Source organism: Heterodontus francisci, chromosome 10 (genome assembly GCF_036365525.1).
Source record: "Heterodontus francisci isolate sHetFra1 chromosome 10, sHetFra1.hap1, whole genome shotgun sequence".
Classification (NCBI taxonomy): domain Eukaryota; kingdom Metazoa; phylum Chordata; class Chondrichthyes; order Heterodontiformes; family Heterodontidae; genus Heterodontus; species Heterodontus francisci.
This window is the reverse complement of record NC_090380.1, coordinates 28879825-28900754: the sequence shown is the minus strand read 5'-3', so window position 1 is coordinate 28900754 and position 20930 is coordinate 28879825. Positions and strand designations below refer to the sequence as shown.

At 44.2% G+C, this 20930-nt stretch overlaps 1 protein-coding gene across 5 annotated transcripts in view; it reads right to left on the bottom strand.

The window, feature by feature from the left end:
• Window positions 1-7367: 7367 nt before the first annotated feature.
• shroom2a (shroom family member 2a) overlaps window positions 7368-20930 on the bottom strand; it is a 257740-nt gene continuing 244177 nt past the window's right edge. For 4 of the 5 annotated variants that reach the window (XM_068040342.1, XM_068040345.1, XM_068040346.1 and 1 more), the window contains 5 exons: window positions 16437-17135; window positions 12199-12735; window positions 11418-11586; window positions 9453-9725; window positions 7368-8338 (listed from right to left, as the gene is read on the bottom strand). In XM_068040342.1, the coding sequence (XP_067896443.1) occupies window positions 8069-8338; window positions 9453-9725; window positions 11418-11586; window positions 12199-12735; window positions 16437-17135 (1948 nt within the window). In that variant the 3' untranslated portion in view covers window positions 7368-8068. The remainder of the gene's footprint in view (window positions 8339-9452; window positions 9726-11417; window positions 11587-12198; window positions 12736-16436; window positions 17136-20930) is intronic. The other variant, XM_068040344.1, reaches the window with a different exon arrangement.

Below are 20930 nucleotides of genomic sequence, written 5' to 3'. Positions count from 1 at the left end.
ATGTTTAAAGAGGAGAATTCATGACCAGACAAACCTGGAGAGGTAGTGTAGGATAAGCAGTTTCCACCTGGTCAACACCCAAGATCTCCATCACATTTTGCTGGGCGGTTTTTCAAATCTTTGTTGCATAAATGTACTGGGGGAAAGAAACAGACATTGTGCCTTACAATTGTTTTCCTGAAGGAGAGGCGAGATCAATTGCTGTCATGCCAACATATCTAACCAATCCAATCACTCAAAATGGCTGCCCTGAGTCTGTCCGAGTTTCCCACAGCCCTTGCAGTAGAAAGTGCTCTGCCATGCCCTCACTGTCCATGTAGATGTACTGCAGCTGCTCAGAAGAATGCACAAAAACTTGTGTGAAATTCACTGACTGCAAGCTTACTTGCAGCAAAATCTAAATTTTAATGACCACAGAATTTATCTTGCCTACAACCACTGAAATCTGATGACCTGAAATATTAAAGGACTATTTTGTGCAAAGTTCTAAAAAAAAAAGCTAATCTTGGTAGGGCACAGAAGCAGGCCATTCGGCCCAGCTGATCCATGCTGGTATTTATGCTCCACACGTGTCTCCTCCAGCCCTTCTTCATCTAATCCTATCTGTACAACCTTCTAGTCCTTCTTCCTTCATGTGTTTATATAACTTCCCCTTACAAGCATCTATGCTATTTGCCTCAAATATTCCTCGTGACTGTTTTCAGTCTGGATGAAGCTTGAGGAAATGAGTAACCCCCCACCCCGCCCCCCCATCGCAGAGACAATTCCCACTCCACCGCACTTTTGAGTAAATTCCTTTCCTTGGTTAAATGTGAAGAGTTCAATACTAAACTATGATGAAGAACTTCAATTATGCGCAGAGCCAAGAGAAACTGGGATTATTCTCCTGAGTGCAGAGAAGATTAAAGGGGAGATTTAACAGGTGTTCAAAATTGCGAGGTTTTTTGATCGAATAAATATGGAAAAACTATTTTTACTGGCAGGAGGGTCGGTAACCAAAAGGACAAAGATTCAAGATAATTGGCAAAACAACCAGAGGGAAGGTAAAGAGAATTTGTTTAACATGCTGAATTACGATGATCTGGAATGCACTGCCTGAAAGGGTGGTGAAAGCAGATTTAATAGTAACTTTCAAAATGACAGGTAGGAAAAGACAAGTAGGCCCATCAAGCCTGCTCCATACAGATGGAGCGTCATGACAAAGATTCAACGATTAACTTTGAGGCTCCATAATGCAGGAACAGACATTAGAAACGGTTGCTGTACCTTTAAATTGCATTGTTGGGTGGAGATACATGGTGATAGGGTTAATAGTATATCAATTGGGTATTAATTGGGGACACGCCCGGGCTTAAATATAGTGGTGTCGGCTGACAGAGGATTTTTGGTTGAAGGTACACTGTGAAATATGTGTCTCTGTAAATAAAAGCTTGTAATTGAATAAAGACTAGGCTCTCGTGTTCTATCACTAACTACCTAGCTATCTGAGTTCGAACAAAGATGTAGTCTGTGCCTTGCAAGTCTGACTGCAACATTATATTTTGTGGCTAGTCTGAGTATTCTTAAAGGGGCAGAGTAGCTTCCTCATGCCCACTGCAGCCTTCAATGGTAACATATAAATGATGTCTACACACTTACTGGTGTATTAAATTACCCAGTGAGTTGAACTGCTAGTTAGAGGCAGTCCAGGAGCATTGGGGCGGCACAGTGGCGCAGTGGTTAGCACTGCAGCCTCACAGCTCCAGGGACCCGGGTTCGATTCCGGGTACTGCCTGTGTGGAGTTTGCAAGTTCTCCCTGTGTCTGCGTGGGTTTTCTCCGGGTGCTCCGGTTTCCTCCCACAAGCCAAAAGACTTGCAGGTTGATAGGTAAATTGGCCAGTATAAATTGTCACTAGTATAGGTAGGTGGTAGGGAAATATAGGGACAGGTGGGGATGTTTGGTAGGAATGTGGGATTAGTGTAGGATTAGTATAAATGGGTGGTTGATGTTCGGCACAGACTCGGTGGGCCGAAGGGCCTGTTTCAGTGCTGTATCTCTAATCTAATCTAATTCACTCTGTATAAAAAAAAATCCTCCTTACAGGACATTCTGAATCAGCCAACACCTAGAAGGGCAGCTGGTGCATGGGAGCAGTATCACCACCAAATTCCCCTCCAAGTCACAAACCGTCCTGACTTGGAGATATCTCACTGTTCCTTCATTGCTGCTAAGTCCAATCATGTTAAGTATTTTGTATTTCCAGGAGCCCCTTCAAGTGATGTTAAGGGCACAAAAGCTAATGGTAAATTGCAAAGCAAATCACCAGAGATCTACTGTGGTCAGTGTTTATATTGTCTTCATCTCAATTGGTCTGGAAATGAATGGAGTTGAATTTATGCTACAGTTGCATAAAGCTGTGGTTAGACCACATCTGGAGTAACCAGTTCAGGGCACTGCATCTCAGGAAGGATATATTGACCTTGGAGTGGGTGCAGCACAGATTCACCAGAATGACACAGGGGCTAAAAGGGTTAAATTATGAGGGCAAGTTGCATGGACTAGGCTTGCATTCCCTCAAGAAGTAAATCATGGCAAGAGCGAGGCCATGTTCTTTGGGAACTGGGCCAACCGATCCTTTGTCCCCTTCGTCAAAAGGTCAGACTATCTGAAGGTGCTGGGGATATGGTTTGGCAGGGCCGGGGTGTGCGCCAAACACTGGAAGGAGCAAGTAGCCATAGTAAAACTGAAATTGTGCATGCGGGAGTGATGCTGCCTCTCCATTGTGGGTAAGAACCTGGTCATCAGGTGTGATGCACTCTCGGTGTTGCTGTACATAGCGCAGGTCTAGCCCATTCTTGTGCCACAGTGGTCACCCGAAACATCATCTGTTTTATCTGGAGATGGTTCCCCGAACAGACTGTCAGTCATTTGGAAAAATGCCTCATCACCAGAACTTTCAAACAAGCACCAAGACGTAGCTTGGCTGCTGGCGAGAAGGGCCCTCCCGTCAGATCCTGCCTGCACGCCTGGAGTCTCGGGGTGCAGGTACACACACAGTGCTGTCACCACCTCTGCACACGGCCCTCGAGTTGGCTGTGATGGGGAAGAGACTGTTGCCCACCTCCTTCTGGAATGTGCTTTTGCAAAGCAGGCCTGGAAAGTGATGCAGCGGTTTTTGTCAAGGGTTATGCCCATCAGTTCCCTAACAGGTCTCAATGCTTTACAGGCTGTTCCCAAGAATGCACACCAAGATAAACATTAACTGCTGCTGGATGACCATCAACTCAGTGAAAGATGCCCTTTTGATCTACCCAAAACTTGCTGGTCTTCCAATGCAAATAGCTGTCCACGACCGAGTGTTGTAGATTGGCACATTCCAAGATTCAGGACGATGTGCTGAGGCACGCACTAAAGCTTGGGGCAGATGCTACAAAGGCTCAATGAGGAAAGGTCACTGTGTAAGGCCCTCCCGCCATAGTATACTGAGGGGCTGGAACCCGTATAAAATGCCTTGGGCTGTATGCATCAGAGAATGTTCAATATGAAATGTAAATGTACATTGTAAATATAACCTGTAAAGGCAAGTGTAGTGAGGCACCTCATGTCCTGTATTGAAAGAAGCTGGTCTGTATTGCACTTTATGTAATGCCAAATTTGAACTGTTATATAATGTATTTTTACAAATTTTATGAATAAAGTGACCTTCCCTCCATCATAAGGTCAGAAGTGGGGATGTTCGCTGATGATTGTACAATGTGCAGCACCATTTGCGATTCCTCAGATACTGAGGTAGTCTGTGTCCATATGCAACCTGGGCAACAGTCAGGCTTGGGCTGGCAAGTAGCAAGTTACATACATTCAAGCCATACAAGTATAGTTTAGTTTAGAGATACAGCACTGAAACAGGCCCTTCGGTCCACCGAGTCTGTGCCGACCATCAACCACCCATTTATACTAATCCTACACTAATCCCATATTCCTACAACATCCCCACCTGTCCCTATATTTCCCTACCACCTACCTATACTAGGGGCAATTTATAATGGCCGATTAACCCATCAACCTGCAAGTCTTTGGCATGTGGGAGGAAACCGGAGCACCCGGAAGAAACCCAGTGCCAGGCAATGACGATCTCCAACAAGAGAGGATCTAACCATCTCCCCTTGACATCACTGAATCCCCCACTATCAACATCCTGGGGGTTGCCATTGACCAGAAACTGAACTGAAGTTGCCATATAAATACTGTGGTTACAAGAGCGGGTCAGAGGTTAAGAATTCTGCAGCAAGTAACTCACCTCCTGACTCCCCAAAGCCTGTCCACAAGGCACAAGTCAGGAGTGTGATAGAATACTCTCCACTTACCTGGATGGGTGCAGCTCCAACAACACTCAAGAAGCTCGACACCATCCAGGACAAAGCAGGCTGCTTGATTGGCACCCCATCCACCACCTTAAACATTCACTCCCTCTACCACCGATGCACAGTGGCAGCAGTGTGTACCATCTACAAAATGCACTGCAGCAATGCACCAAGCCTCCTTCGACAGCACCTTCCAAACCCGCGACCTCTACCACCTAGAAGGACAAGGGCAGCAGATGCATGGGAACACCACCACCTGCAAGTTCCCCTCCAAGTCACACAGCATCCTGACTTGGAACTGTATTGCCATTCCTTCACTGTCACTGGGTCAAAATCCTGGAACTCCCTTCCTAACAGCACTGTGGGTGTACCTGCACCCCGAGTACTGCAGTGGTTCAGTGGTTCATGAAATCGCAGCTCACCACCACCTTCTCAAGGGCAATTAGGAATGGACGATAAATGCTGGCCTTGTCAGTGCCGCCCACATCCTGTGAAAGAATAAAAACAAATATTGGGGGGGGGGGGTGAGAATTCCCTCGAGTATCGAAGAGCAAAGGGTGATCTAAGATGATTAAGGGTTGATAGGATAGACGGGGAGAAATTGTTTTCTCTCGTGGTGGAGTCCAGAACAAGGGGGCATAACCTTAAAACTAGAGCTAGGCCATTCAGGGTTGAGGTCAAAGAGCACTTCTTCACACAGAGAGTAATGGAAATCTGGAATTCTCTTCTGCAAAATATTGCTGAGGCTGGGGGTCAATTGAATATTCCAAAACTGAATGACAGGTTTTTGTTAGGCAAGGTTATTAAGGGATATGGAACCAAGTCAGGTAAATGGTGTCTACAGGTCAGCCATGAACTAATTGAGTGGTGGAACAGACTTGAGGGGCTGAATGGCCTAATCCTGTTTCTATGTTCATTTCTTTTTTGTGTGGAAGGGTGGTTTTAATGGGATTGAAATTCATTACTAAGCTCCTCAATTCGATCAATTTGCAAAGTTAACATTTACCGAGCCACGCAAAATGAAAGGCCCAGGTTCAACTTTGGGTTAGTGCCTTATAACAGTACTCCAGGCTAGTGAGGGGGCAATCAGCTTAGATTCACACAATAGATATCTCTTGCCTTACAGCCAGAGTCACTCGACAAGGGTGAGAATCGGATTTGACCTGGCTGTGATGCCCCAAAGGTCAAACAGCCTACCATTGCTCAGATGTGAAGGTCTGATGGCAGTAAGCACTCATGAAATCGCACTCCAGCAGAAGTCATTACCTTTGGAGGAGGAGGAGGGGAATTCAGTCATCATCGGACTCCACAGCTTATGGCTACATAGTGATGGCCTACATAACGAAGAAAGGTTTCACTGAAAGATCAAGGCTGCTCTGTTATTTTCTATCATACATCTTTTAAATCAAGGCCCTTTCAGGTGGACGGATACCATGTCACTATTTTGCAGTAGAGCACGAGGGTTCTCCCTAGTGCAATAAAATCAAAATAATGCAAATGCTGGAAATCTGAAATAAAAACAAGAAATGCTGGAAATACCCAGCAGGTCTGACAGCATTTCAGGTCAGTGGCCCTTCGTCAGAATTAATGATGAAGTTCTGATGAAGGGTCACTGACCGGAAACGTTAACTCGGATTCACCTTAGTGTCCTGGCCAATATTCATCCCCCAACCACTGGTCATTATCACATTGCTGTGTGAGGGATCTTGCTAACTGCCTGCCACATTCCCCTGCATTACAACAGCGGCTACACTTCAAAGGTACTTGATTGGCTGTGAAGCACTTTGGGATGTCCTGAGGTTGTGAAAGGTGCTATAGAAATACAAGTCCTTCTTTCCATCAGTTTCTCTCAATCTCAGATCATTAATGTAGCTCTTAATGGTGGCCACCTTCCATAGCAATAGAATTAAAATTTGAGGTAGCTCACTTTTTGCTTTCTCACAAAGTAGAATTTGCAAAGGCTCAAACCAAACAGTTCTGAACAAAGTATCTCATTGTCTGGAGTCAACAGAATGCAGACCTTTCACGGGGAGCTTACTCTAATCTTGTAATAGACTAGGTGATCTCTCATGGTGTTACAACACAGCAAGTTAAAACCAGCATAATTTTCGGGTGAAGGAAGGTTAAAGGGTAGCGGGATAATGGGGCCAAGATATGCAGACATAATAATTCAGTCCTATACGAAAATCATAGATTCTGTCCTTAAACATTATAAATTCCTATGTCCATACTTATAATGGAAACCTATGTAAACTTGTCACGCTATATTTACAATCTCCTGCCACTGGTGATGCTGCAGTGCCAAGTCTACAGAGGCGCTTCCCATTATGAACATAAAGTTCAGACTTTATAATGGAAAGAGTTGACAGGAAATGCATGCAGACATAAACAATGTAATATTACAGACATTTAAAATGTCAACCGTTTGCAAACTGACAAGCCCCCATTAAGTGTTCCAAACCACCTGCTACTGTGTCATGAAGCAAGGCAGCTAAATCATTGTATTGTTCAAACCCTCCATATGCATATCCTTCCTCTTGCATTGCATTGTGGGTATGATGTATTTTTTATGGCGCTTAAACCACAGAAAAAGATTGTTTTCTACATTGATTATAAACAGCACCCAAACTAAAATCCAAATACTTACTCCTTGGTTTGTGATTTACTGATTGCGAGTGAGCTTTACAGTACAAACAGTCATGTCACCCTTCCAGCAGTGCACTATATCAAGGGAACGAAGCACTACCTGTCAGCCATTTTGATTTTGTAAAGTCGTGATGTTTTAAGCTGGAATTTATTAGAATACATTTCAGAATACCCGGCAGTGAATTTTTAGTAACTAAAAATAAAACCTCCTCTTCAACATTTGGTGGTTAGCAGATCCTTAACAATGTTAACCTGATTGCTCACAGTATATTTGATTTCCTCTAAATATCCTTTCACTCTTTAACAAGATTGAACCCTATTGGAATTATGAAAGCAGAACCATTTTGAGGCACAAGATTTGGTCAGTTCCTTCATGAGCTGAGCTAAGTCTTTTTATCTTTAAGTTTTTAAAAGGTACATTTGAAGGCCAAGCACACAGCCTGCAGGTGGGAGAGAAAGATAGTTCAGTCGAGCAAAAGACACCTGCTCAGTTCAGACGTAAATATCTGTCAACCAAGAAATAAAATATAAAATTGTTCTGACATTGACTTTTCCAATGACCAGACCCTAAAATAACACTGCTGGCTTCTGTAACCACCTATTTACTTTAATAATTGCTACAATAAATTAATTTAATGCACATTCTTTTTTTAAAGAAAAAAATTCAGTTATCACATCATTTTATGAATGTGTAATGTTTATCCAAAAGAAAGAACCTGCTTGGGAACAGTGTGACAAAGTATCAGATTCTTGCTCAAAACCAATAATGAAGCAGTTTTGTTTTTCTTCATTTTTCTCAGATAAAAATAGGCAGGAGGATGGGGGTGGGGCAGCAAATAGAATGTTAAGAGTGCGTGACTAAATATCCAGAAGTTTAAAAACATTAAACGCTCAATATGACAGAACTCAGTTCTGCGTAGAACATTGAAGCTCATTCTCCTGGCCTCAATTCTTCAAGTGATTACTCCCACATTCAGCTCCCCTAGTGGACAGATCCAGCTATACCACGCACACTGACAGAAAAAGGGGAGGACATGCTGAAGGCAGCTCAGTGCCCAGATAGGGTTATCCCATCGGTTACTACTTTGGTTTGCCGTCAAGGGGCAGGCTCTCCAGCAGACACTTAAGCTGCTCCTCTCCCAGTTTGATCTTGTCCTCCAGCTCCCTTTGCTCAATGATGAGAGCTGATTTCATCTTCACAAAGTGCTCATAGTCCTGGAGGAGCTCGTCCGTCAGGTAGCTGGAGAGAATGTCAAACACTACCCGTTCCCTTCTGTCCAGGTTCTCCTTTAGCTCCTTTGCATCTTCGTGCTGCCTTGTGAGGAGCTTTTGTTTTTGAGTGAGGGTCCTCTGCAAAAAGAAAAATGAAAAAATAAATCTCTTCTGCTTAAATATTTTATAAAAATTCACCAATACCCAGTTAAGAGTCAACCACATTGCTGTGGGTCTGGAGTCACACGTAGGCCAGAGCAGGTAAGGACACCAGATTTCCTTCTCTAAAAGGACATTAGTGAACCAGATGGCTTTTTACAACAATCAATAGTGGTTTCATGTTCTCCTCTGCGGAAAAGCTGAGGAACTAAGTTGCCTGAAGTGACTGTGAAGAAACTCTTGGACAAAACTTATCTCCTCATCCTTGTTTCAAAATTAACTCCCTGTTAAGAACCCGATTCTGGTCATTCTTGTTTCCTACTCTCCAGAAGGTGCCGCCTTTTGTTGAGGAGAGGCTTTGTGGGTGATGGTTGGCTTATACTACCTCATGTCAGTTAGTGTATCGGCAGGCTATTCAACCATAAAAGGCATCGCTGGAGTCCTCACATGTGGGCTTTCCAGCACAAATCATTGCATAATATTCAGGAGTAGGATCTGGGGCTGATAATTCGCCTTGGACCAGGGATATTACTGGGCAGTATACATAACCAACTCAGGGTTCAGGACAGGCACTAGACCTGGATTTTAGGTAACAGTTTGTTTCAGTTGGTAGCACATTCACATCCGAATCAGAAGGCCATGGGTTCAAGCTCCACAATGGAGACCTCTGCACGAAATCTAGGCTGACACTCCAGTGCAGTACTGAGCGAGTACTGCACTGTCAGAGGTGTGTCTTTTAGATGAGATGTTAAACCCCCCGTCTGCCCTCTCAGGTGAATGGAAAAGATCCCATGGCACTATATTGAAGAGTAGAGGAGTTCTTCCTGGTATCCTTTCCAACTTTTATCCCTCAAGCAACATCAACAGAACAGATTATCTATTATTATTTATCAGATACTGTAAACTGAAGTCAAATACTCAAACCGCCATGGTGGGATCGGAACTCATGTTCCCCGGACTATTTGTCCAGCCCCTGGATTACTAGACCAGTATCAGAACGACTCCACTAATTAATGATAATGGTTCTTTTGTGTGTCCCCTTATGTCAGGCGGCAAAGTCTTGAACAAAGTGGAAAGCCACAAAGCCACATACCCGCTCATCCGGAGAGGCACTCTCCTCCAAGGTGTTGAGGGCATTCTCTACTCTGGCCAGCCGACCGGAAAGGGACAGCAGCAGGTTGACCACTTTGTCCAGGTCTCCAATGAACATTCGGAACTTGTCGAACTCGTTGGGCTTGCAGACCTCTTTCACAATGGCCTCCACCTCGTCACCCAGGAGATTGTTGGCCTGGATGTCATCTTGTAGGCTTTCTCGGGCCTCACGCAGTACCTGCAGCTTCTTGCTTATACTGTCGATCAGTTCTTGCTGTAGGACCAAAATAAGACTGTTTTGCTGATCAAAATTGATAAAAGACACTGGATTTTCAGAAACACTGCACTATAGGCCCAATCTTCCCACAATGTCAAGCTGTTTATAGTTACAGGGAAAAAGAAGAGGTCTGCTATCATTGCCCCAAGTCTACTTTTATTATGTGACATTACAAAAAAGTAATCGACTTCTTAATTTACAAATTTATGCACTTGAGGCCTGTGGAAATGCTGATTTGTAGCCTATGTTACATCAATATATCAGCCACAGGCCTCATGAAGCTAACTGGGAGTCCAGATGCATTTCTGATTGCAAATAAACAATGGGTAATAGACATTGTCATTGGGCGCATGTTCTCAATGTCATATTTGCATGGCATGTGCACTTTAACCTTTTTGTGTGTTGGTAAAACGGTAAAATGAAAAGCAGAGTGTGAGTGTTTTTTGATCCTTGTAAGTGCTTTACTTCATTGGTTACTGAATAATGAGATGTTTGTTAAGTAAATATACATGCACAGAGTACATTTACCTGTACTGTGAGAGTGTAAGGGGTTTCTATTAAAATTAGTCCATGTGGCTAAAATTGCGTCACTGTGTTCACACCTGTGGCTAATCAATGATTTCTATTTTATAAGACTGGATTACAGAGTCTGGCTCCAGACCTCAACAGCTTAGTGAACCTGTATTTGGTCAGTCAGATGTCTGGCATGAGGGGAAACCCATGTTTTAAAACTCTCTCAGTTCAGGTGCAGGGGCAAAGACTTTGGGCCCCCCCAAAGGAGCATAGAGTTACTGCTAGAGTTTAACCAATTACACTGTGTACTGAAGCAAGGCGACGGGTAGCTGCTCACTACTTGTCCAGCTCGGGCCAAGCTGCCCCAAAAGGGGCTTTTGGTTTGTCATGTCCTCTGGAGTTGAGAGGAAGAATCTGAATCCAATGTGACGGGTCTACCTACACCTGGGTGAGCCATCATGCCTGGCCAATCAATACCAATATTGCAGTGTGGCTCAGATGTTGGATTGGCAAGTCATGTAGACTTGATACCAGGTTTTCATCATCAAGCACATTCTCTTGGAGCCATCTCCAGCCCAAAGAAACTCTGCCTACCTACCCTCCCCCTTCCAAGAGGACCCTTTCACAGTTTAAAAAGGTGGCAGTTCTCATCTTCGGGTCGTAGTTTGGCATTTTGCAGAATGTGGAACTCGCTACCAGAGTAGTTGAGGCGAATAGTGTAGGCGCACTTAAGGGGAAGTTAGATCAGTGCATGAGGGGGAACGAAATAGAAGGATATGTTGATAGGGCGAGTCAGGCAGAGGCTCATGTGGAGCATAAACATGAACACACACTCACACACACACACCCCAGTTGGGTCAAATAACTAAAAGCAGAGGTACGGCTTCTGCTCTGAGTAATGGCTCCATTCCAAAGTGAACATCATTCCCCCATTTTAAACAACAGTTTTGCAACACAATATTAGCCCAAGTCATTACAGAGAGCTATACAAAAGATAAGAACACACAAAAAGCCACAATTATTCCAATAAGTGAGACAGTCATTGTTAGATCTGAACCAGCTATATCTAAAGCAGTTTAGAAGTTGCTTTCTATTCTAAGCAGAGGTCAGGTACTACAGTGTTGTGTCCTTCAGTACCTCAATTCATTAGGTTGATTGAATTACCAGATGAATTACCTTCTTTTCTGTAAGGTCATGATTCAGTTCATCTTCAGAGCCCTCCTCTTCCTCCATCTGCTGCTGCATATCCTTCATCTTATTCAGCAGCTCGGCCTTTGGTGCAGATGTGCTGTAGTACGTTGAGCTCGTGGTTAGAGACCCCCCAATGGGCAAAATCTCCTCTTCCCTGGTGAAACACACAGACCATAATAAGCACTCAAGCACCGCATGACAATATATTCCATCACGTTAAAAAACCCCAAAATGACCTCCTTTCATCTGCTATCGACAGGTGACATCTTCCTCAAAAACAGTGGCCCCTGAAGTAAAATGTAAGCAGAAAGTGTTACTGGGTTTCTCCTCCATTATAAATCAGTTGATTGAGTCTCTAATGGTCGAGGATTGAGGGCTTTGCTATCTTATGGTGGGCCAACATTTGCTGGTTTGCTGTAGCCTGGTGGGAAGGTGCATGTTCCAGCAAGCTAGCGTTTATGGAAAATCAGGGCCTAGAAGTGAGATGTATAGAGAATATGATTGACTCTTCACTGCCCTCTGAAGTGGCCATTCAGTTGTATTGAATCTGTTACCCAATGGTTCAAGAAGGCAGGCACTGCCAGCTTCTCAAGGGAATTAGGGATGGGCAATAATTGCCAGCCTTGCTAGCAATGCCCACATCCCAAAATGCAGAACAAGAAAGAACTGCAAATGCTACATTTCTAAACTCCAATGAATTGAGAACCCTTGATAGTCGCCTCCATCTGAATTTTCCCAGCTGCTTACTCTTAATTGATGTCCTTACCTTTCTTCTGTAGTCTTGGGCGAGTAAGGTCTACTGGGAAGCAACTTCCTGCGTTGCTGTGCTTCCTCCAAGAAAGTGTCATCTTTGGGGAATATCCCTTCCATGAGATCCATGGTGGTCTTCATTTTAGAATTAGGATACAAAATATCAGCCAGGGATCGATCTTTGTCAACGATCTCCCTTGCCAATTCTTCGGACTTGATTTCTTCAACGCTCTTCCCTCTTGTCTTCACATAGCTGGGCACAGGCGAGAGGTCCTCGTTTTCCCTCGAGTCACTTGCTGCCACATCAGACTGGGCAATGCTCAGACTGGTCTCCCTGACCTGCTCCTGCTCCTGCCTGGAATATGCAGCAAAGAGTGAATAAGGATGCTCGCAGGTCCCGATGGTTTTGGGCTGCTCTTTGTTGGCAAAGCTGATGAGGTCCATGTTGTTCAGGAGGTTGTGCCTGCTTTCCTTCTCCGTCTGGCTTTCCGACCGAACAATTTTAATCGGCACCTTCTTGACCATTGTGTTGTTCTCCGTCACTTTCTCGATCCTATCAAGAATAGGAAACATCTCTCATCAGAAAGGGAGCATGAGGGGGCAGAAACAGCAGTGCAAAGAGTCAGCTGGAGAGGAAAGAAAGAACAACAGATTCTCTGCATGCAATGGCTGTTCAGCTCGTTTCTAGACTGGTCTTCGACAATTCACACAAAGCCTTCTCAATGTGCAGATCAACACACAAGCTGACTAGCTACTCAAGATAGCCACAAACATTATTTCCTCACCCTGATTAGCTGCTAAGCCTTTACATTGAATCTTACGAATAATCATTATGGGATGAACAACCGATAAGATTGCTTTCTGAACGCAAGCAAATAAAATGTGCTGAATGGCCATTAGCAAGAATGCATGAATGATAAAAGGCAGTTCAGCACAACTAACTCAGTCCACCTTTAACAGCGTTTACAGAAAGGACATTGAATTAAAAAAAAGCTAGTTAGTTACGAGGAGAAAGAACTAAATTCACAAGTGCTCATTTCCTTACTTTACATTCCTGCAGTGGGGCCTCACCCAACCAGAGCACACAATAGACATTCCAACATGATTTGGCAACCAATTAAACATCACAATATCTGATTGGTGGTCTTGGCAGGTCAAATTCCTGTAGACATGTGAAGCAATCCCCATTATCATGAGACGACTGCTGATGCACATTTCTCTCTCTTCAGTCAGCCATGGCTTGGTGGTAGCACTCTTACCTCTGAGTCAGAAGGATGTGGCTTAGAGTGCCACTCCAGTGACTTGGGCTCAAAATCTAGGCGCACATTTCACCGCAGGACTGAAGGAGTGCTGCACTGTCAGAGCTGCCATCCCAAGTGGGCATAAAACATCCCACAACACAATCTGAAGAACAGGGGAGCTCCGCCACTCCTGTTTGTGGGAGCTTGCTGTGCACAAATTGGCTGCTGGGTTTCCTACATTACAACAGTGACTACACTTTAAAATTACTTCATTGGCGGGGCTTTGGGAAGTTCCTGATGTTGTGAATGTCGCTTCTCTCAAGGCAAGCAGTTTAACCTCTGCACAGCGAGGGCAATGAGACACCCAAAATAAAAACAGAAAGTACTGGAAATACTCAGCAGGTCAGGCAGCGTCTGAGGAGAGAGAAACACAGTTAATGTTTCAGGCCGATGAACCTTCATCAGATTAAAGTCACCGACCTGAAACATTAACACTGTTCCTCTCTCCACAGATGCTGCATCTGCATTATTTTCCTTTTATTTTAGTGCAATGTGGCAGCCGTTCTGGTGGGCTTTATGTTTTGCCTTTAAGACGCTCCTTAAAATCTACCTCTTTGACCAAGCTTTGGTTTTCTGCCCTAATATCTCTTTAAATGGCTCAGTATCACATTTTGTTTGTTAACACTCCTGTGAAGTGCCTTAGGTTAATTTACTAGACAAATGCAAGTGTTACTGTGATGAGTTACAAGGGCCTCCTCCTCTGGCAGTACCATGTCACAGTGCTGTGAAGGAAGCACACACAGTGGGAAAGTCACATGTCAAAACGTCTGTTTAAAACACAAGCTGAAATTTGAGAAGAAAAACGATTCTGCCGGATATTTGGAAAATCTAAGACACCTGCTTTGTATCACCGGAAATACCATCAGAATTTGGTGTCTTGCACAAGCCCGGAGCCTCAAATTGCAAAACAAAGACGGGCACTGCAATAACATTGCTTGTCCAGCCTCTGAACGAAGCAGAGATACAATGAAATTCATTCTAGTCATATGCTTTTTCACAGAACCATATAGTACAGAAAGAGGTCACTTGGACTGTTGTGTCTATGACTGCTCGTTCCCCATAGCCTTGCAAATGTTTCCTTTTCAAGTATTTATCCAATTCCCTTTTGAAAGTTACTACTGAATCTGCTTCCACCATCCTTTCAGGCAGCGCATTCCAGATCACAACAAATCCTCTGTGTAGAAACAAAATTCTCTACATCTCCCCTCTGGTTCTTTAACCAATTATCTTAAATCTATGTCCTCTGGTTAAGCATCATTCTGACACGTCAAACAGTTTCTCCTTATTTACTCTGTCATAATTTTGAACACTTCTATCAAATCTCCTCTTAACTCTCTCTGTTCGAAGGAGAACATCCCCAGCTTCTCTAGTCTCTACACATAACTGAAGTCTCTTATCCCTGGTCCCATTCTAGTAAATCTCTCCTGCACTCTCTCTAAGGCCTTGATACCCTTCATAAAATGGGATGCCCAGAAATGGACACAACACTTCAGCTCTGGTCTAACTAGTAATATTTATAAGTTTTCTCACTTTCAGTTTGGAGCTGACAGACCCCTAGTACACAACTAAACTACCATACTTCATGTGCAATCTGGAGAGAGTATATCTCTTGGCTATTCGACCGTAGGGCCTTCACACCACTGTTCATTCCTGTATGCACCCAGTGTTCACATGCATGAACTTGCCAACAGGAGTCGCTGCTTAATAATATAGAGGGAGACTACTAGGTGGCTATTAATCCCCTTCCCCATCAACCCAAGGGCACTGAGGCCAACTGTTGCTTTCCTGAGGTCAGCTAACAGACCAAGGAATCAAACCTGGCAACTTCTGAGGTAGGTGCCTTCAGCAAATCTGGAAGCACGGTTCAAATAAATCTCCAGCAAATATAAAGGAGCTTTCCTATTCTGTTACCTGGCAATGGAATTAAATGTGTGCACCTTTATTGATTCCCTCATTTTCCGTCATGTTTCCAAAGGCAGGCCTTTGTGCATCCTTAAGCCTTCTTCATGTATCACCATCTCTTCTGACCTCAGATAGAACCTTCATATCTCCTCATCTCCTCTCTGGTTCTTTTGCCAATTATTGTTAATCTGTATCCTCTGTTTACTAACCTTCCTGCCAGTGCAAACAGTTTTAACTGCAGTCCTCCACACCCCACCTTGACACCATCATATTGACCAGTCTCTCTCCCTCTCCATTGCAATCTTTCTCATCCTCACTGCATCAATGCCGCTACGGTCAGCGCTCTGTTGATTTTCCACTCCAGTTGTAAGTTCCAAAGTCAATGACCTACAAATTATTCTTCCTCTGCATTGACACCAACCCTCATCGTAGTCTCCAACTCTAAATCATTCTTTCCCAGGGCCTTAAATCTGCGCCTCATCCCAATCTCTCTTCACTATCATCACTCATTTTGTTTTTTTAACTGCAGCAGTGTTCTACACAACAGGCCCTGGCCTTTCCCCTTAATAAATAAAATTACCCCAGATACTTACAACCAGTCTGTTTGATCAGCTGATCCACTACCTGAAATATACTCTCCCTCCACCACCGACGCACAATGGCAGCAGTGTGTACCATCTACAAGATGCACTGCAGCAACTCACCAAGTCTCCTTTGACAGCACCTTCCAAACCCATGACCTCTACCACCTAGAAGAACAAAGGCAGTAGTCGCACAGGAACACCACCACCTGCAGGTTCCCCTCCAAGTTACACAGCATCCTGACTTGGAAATATATCACCATTCCTTCACTGTCACTGGGTCAAAATCCTGGAACTCCACCCTAACAGCACAGTGGGTGAAACTACACCATACAGACTGCAGCGGTTCAACAAGGCAGCTCACCAGCACCTGCTCAAGGGCAATTAGAGATGGGCAATAAATGATGTCCTAGTCAGTGACGCTCACATCGCAAAAGTGAATTTTTAAGAAGTAATTAATAAATAATAACCTGGCCAGGTTGTCATCTTCCACAGTTAGTGGCGGTTTATCGGTGAGTCTCTGCGGTGCAAACTGCGGAGAAGGAGACCGAGAAACATCCATTGTTAGCTTTGGGAGGAAATGGAATGCCGAGCTTTGATTGCAGTCCTCTTTCAGCTGAGCTTTCCCAAAGTGGACATCCCTGGAGTATTCGCTGAGCTGAGGCTCCAGCGAGCTGTTGCCAGCACTGGCAACAGAGCTTGGTGGTCGATCAAAGCTGCTGGTTGGTGCTTCAGTTGTGCCCACACTTGATGTCTGATCAGGTGAGACTTGCGTGGGCTCCAGCACATGGGCTGCCCCTGAATGCGGGAGCTCCTGTCGCCGGTACTTATCTGGTTTTGCTGGCACAGCCCCTTTCCTCCTGTTGGCAGCTGCCAGTTTCTCCTCAGCCCAGGCAAGATCCTCGCCCGTGACCCAGTATTTGTTCAGCGCCTGGCCCTCAGGACCGGCCTGCCCATGTTCCAGTTCAGGTTTTCTTTCTAATTCCTCCGCATCCGTTCCCCGGTACCGGTGCCCAATCGGCATGGTGACTGAACGGTCATGCCAATCCTCAGGTGGATGCTCACTCATTTGTGCATTTCTCTCAGACCAGTTGTGCTCAGAATTTTGCTCCAATGGAAGGTTCTGTTCCTCTGAGGTATTCTCTACACTCCCCGAGTCTAGGTGTCTGCTAATAATGAAAGAAAAACACAATGTAAGCTTTAAGCAGAAGTTTCATTATTGACTCTTAAAGCACAGAAGCAGGCCATTTGGTCCATTGTGCCCTGGTCAGCTCTTGGAAAGAGCTATCCAATTAGTCCCATTGTACATCGCTCTTTCTAAATGGAGTTGAGGTACAGATCAGCCATGACCTGTTTGAATGGTGGAAAAGGCTTGAAGGGCTGAATGGTTTATTCCTTTTCCTGTGCTGCACTACGGCACTAGCCACTGTCAATCATGAAAGGCTAGTTCCCAATTAAGACTCAGGAACAAGCATTACAATGTTTATATCACTGTGAGTGACAGTACTGCTGCATTGATAGAACCACTGAATTGTTCTAAAGGAATTATTGTACCTCGTTTCAATTGAATCACAAAAAGCCTTAAATAAAATCTTCAACCATAAAGTTCTTAACCGCCAAGATCATCTTTATCCCTCTTGTAGTTTATTCCCTTACGTAGCAAATAAAACACATTTTAGCTAATGGACAGAATCATAACACAAAAGGAGACCATTCAGCCCATCGCACCCTGTGCTGACTCTCTGAAATTGCTATTCAGTTAGCTCCATTCCGCATAGCCCCCAAATTTTTCTTTTTAACATATTTATCCACTTCCCTTTTAAAGGCTATTTATTTTGGAATCTGCTCCCATGACTGGTCCTGCTTTGAAATTTCACAAGCCTCAGCAAAAAGAAAGTTGCATTTAACCTCTTTGTTGTTTTCTTAATGATTTTAAGTTGATGTGCTCCAATTACCCACTCACGGCCAATGGAAACCAATTTCTTTCCAATTTATCAAATCAAAACCATAACTTTGAGCACCTCCTAACCATCCTCAGTTCTAATGGAAAGAACCTCCCCATCCTGGGATCATCTTAGTGCCTTTCCTTCTGTACCTTCCCCATAGGCTTGCTAGCTTTGCTAAACTGGCCACAACATTCTAGTGGCAGATGATTCTGGAAAACTGTGCTCCTTTAGGGTAAGTGATGGGAAAGACCAGGCAGTTGTGTACCTCACAACAAGTGACCCAGGATCAGTACACTGGCTCAGGGTGCAGATTATCAGATTCAGAACGTGTGGGCATAGCAAAAAAGCCATTGTTACCAAGGATGACTTGTACAGAAAACCCCAATAACAACAAAACGTACTCGACCAGGAGTCTAGTTACTAGCTTGACTACAGGCCTGAACTGATAAAAGTGTGTCACACAACTATCAGACACCTTTTACCACACATCGGTGACATTAGCACTGCCTGCAACTGACTCCCAGGACATTGAGACAAGCTTGCAAGGTGGACTGTAGGCTGTGCTAGCGGGGACTGTTAGGAACTTGAGAGCTTAATTGTCAAACCCAAATTGAAAATAATCTGACAATTAAAGACAGAAGAAAAGAACTTGCATTGATATAGCACCTTTCATAGCCACTGGATGTCCCAAAGCATTTTACAGCCCATGAAGTATTTTTGAAGTGTAGTCACCGTTATAATGTAGGAAACACGGCAGCCAATTTGTACACTGTAAGCTCCCACAAACAGCAATGTGACAATAATCAGATAATCTGTTTTTGGGATGTTGGTTAAGGGATAACTATTGGCCAAGGCACCAGGGATAACTGCCCTGCCAGAGGGGGCAGATGGGGCCTCAGTTTAATGCTTCATCCAAAAGATGACACCTCCGACAGTGCAGCACTCCCTCAGTACTGCACTGGAGTGTCAGCCTTTATTATGTGCTTATAGTATGTCCAGGAGTAAGCACTGGGAATGTTAAACTCTCGAGTCACATATTCTCCACATTTCAATAATGTCTATACGGGTGACTGTGCTGATGACCCAGCAGTAAGTGAGCTGATCTCATCAGTGTGTATTCAGTTGTACAGACAGGCAGACCCAATTTAATACCCAGTCTCCACTGAATTACCTGACCTCAGTTCGTTTTTATTCCTGCCGAAAATGAACAAACGCCGTAACATTTCTCTTCTGCCTGTGTTTTCCATAAATATATTAGACAGGTTTTTTTTGGTACTTGGGATGCTTTAATGTTATGCCGCTGTTTTATCTGTCTGTCCAAAACTGAAAATATCAGCTCAGATTTAACTCCTGAGTTATTATGTCCTCTTTATTCAGTCTGTAAAGAGTTTAGTTACGACGTCAGTTAAAACAGTCAGTGCACCGAGTCAATCATTTTCCAAACAGCACAAAGAGTAGCAGCACATCTGTCAGTGTCACAAAGCACATGCAAACAGGGGAAGAATGGGGGCGAACCCAGCATTCTGAATGGCACAAGGCTGCATTCAATCTCATGCAACATGCTGAATACATCTTACAGTTCACAGGGAGCAGAGAGAGAGAGAGCACTTCCAAGAATCAGTGATACCCAGAGGAAAGGACCTGCAAAGTGTGAAATAACCAAACAATCAGGTTCATTTATTGAGCTATCAGCTCTCCAAACCTTGCAACCCCGTGTCCGCTCACAGAAAATGCAACACCCAAACCCAACCTACTCGAACTGGTGAAAGAAAGATCTTGCATTTATATAGCAGCTTTCACAAGGTCAGATGTCCCAAAGTGCTTTATCACCCAATGAAGTACTTCTGAAGTGTGTCCCTGTTTCAATGTAGGAAACGCAGTGGTGAATTTGCACACGGCAAACTCTCAACAAACAGCAACGAGATAATCTGTTTTATTGATGTTGGTCAATGGATAAATATCGGCCAGGACACTGCAGAGAACTCCCCTGCACTTCTTTGAAATACTGCCATGGGATCTTTTACATCCACTTGAGGGGTCAGAAGGGGACTCAGTTTAACATCTCATCCAATAGTCAGAACCTCTGATAGCGCAGCCCTCCTTCAGTACTGCACTGGAGTGTCAGCCTAGATTATGTGCTTCAGTCTCTGAAGTGGGACTTGAACCAATGATCTTCTGACACCGAGACAAGAGTGCTACCATTGAGTCAAAGCTGATGCCAAAAGCAAAGGAACCTAACCAGTTAAGCACTACAATAAGTGTCCCACCAAAACTCCTGTTTTTAAAACATGGTGGTATCTCTTTCTGTCCTCTCTGGTCTTTCTGGATCACACATCAACAGTGACCAATCTATACCAATTTCACGGTCAACTGGTGGACCAGATGTCTACCAGAGTCAAGGTAGGGTTACCAACTCTGGCTGTATTCAAGGAGGTTTCATCGTATGATCTCCCACCTCCTTCAATCGCCCCACCACACAGTCCTACAATTGGTCACCCGACATGGCCACTATGGCGATGCTCCGACTTCCAAGGTCAAGTGGAAAGCAGAGACTCTTCCGTTTCCTGATCGGATGATTCTTGACCATCAACCAAACAGCCTTTTCTCCCTTACCTCTAATAATTTTATGTCTAATAAGCAAAAGTGTCCAAAGAAAATGAATGAGGTAAAATGCACCAGTTGTTTTTTTAAATGATTTTTCTTCTGGGGTTGCTCACCACAGGGTCTGGGAGATTAATCTCGAATTCCTAGAAACTCCTAAGGACAATACTGGAGATTGGACACTCTAGGCCCAGGGGAGATTCCCCAGCCTTACCCGACAAGTCCTCACACTGACAACAGCTGAAAACTCTGTGCCTTGGGGGAAATCAAATCTGCATCCCATCACCCCTTGACTGGGCAGATGGGGGAAAAGAAGGGAAACAGTGAGCTCAGTGCCAAAGTGCCACGGAGAGTGGGGGTCTATACAATCTACACTTCAAACATTAACCTTCCTTTTCTCTTTTCATATGCTGTGTA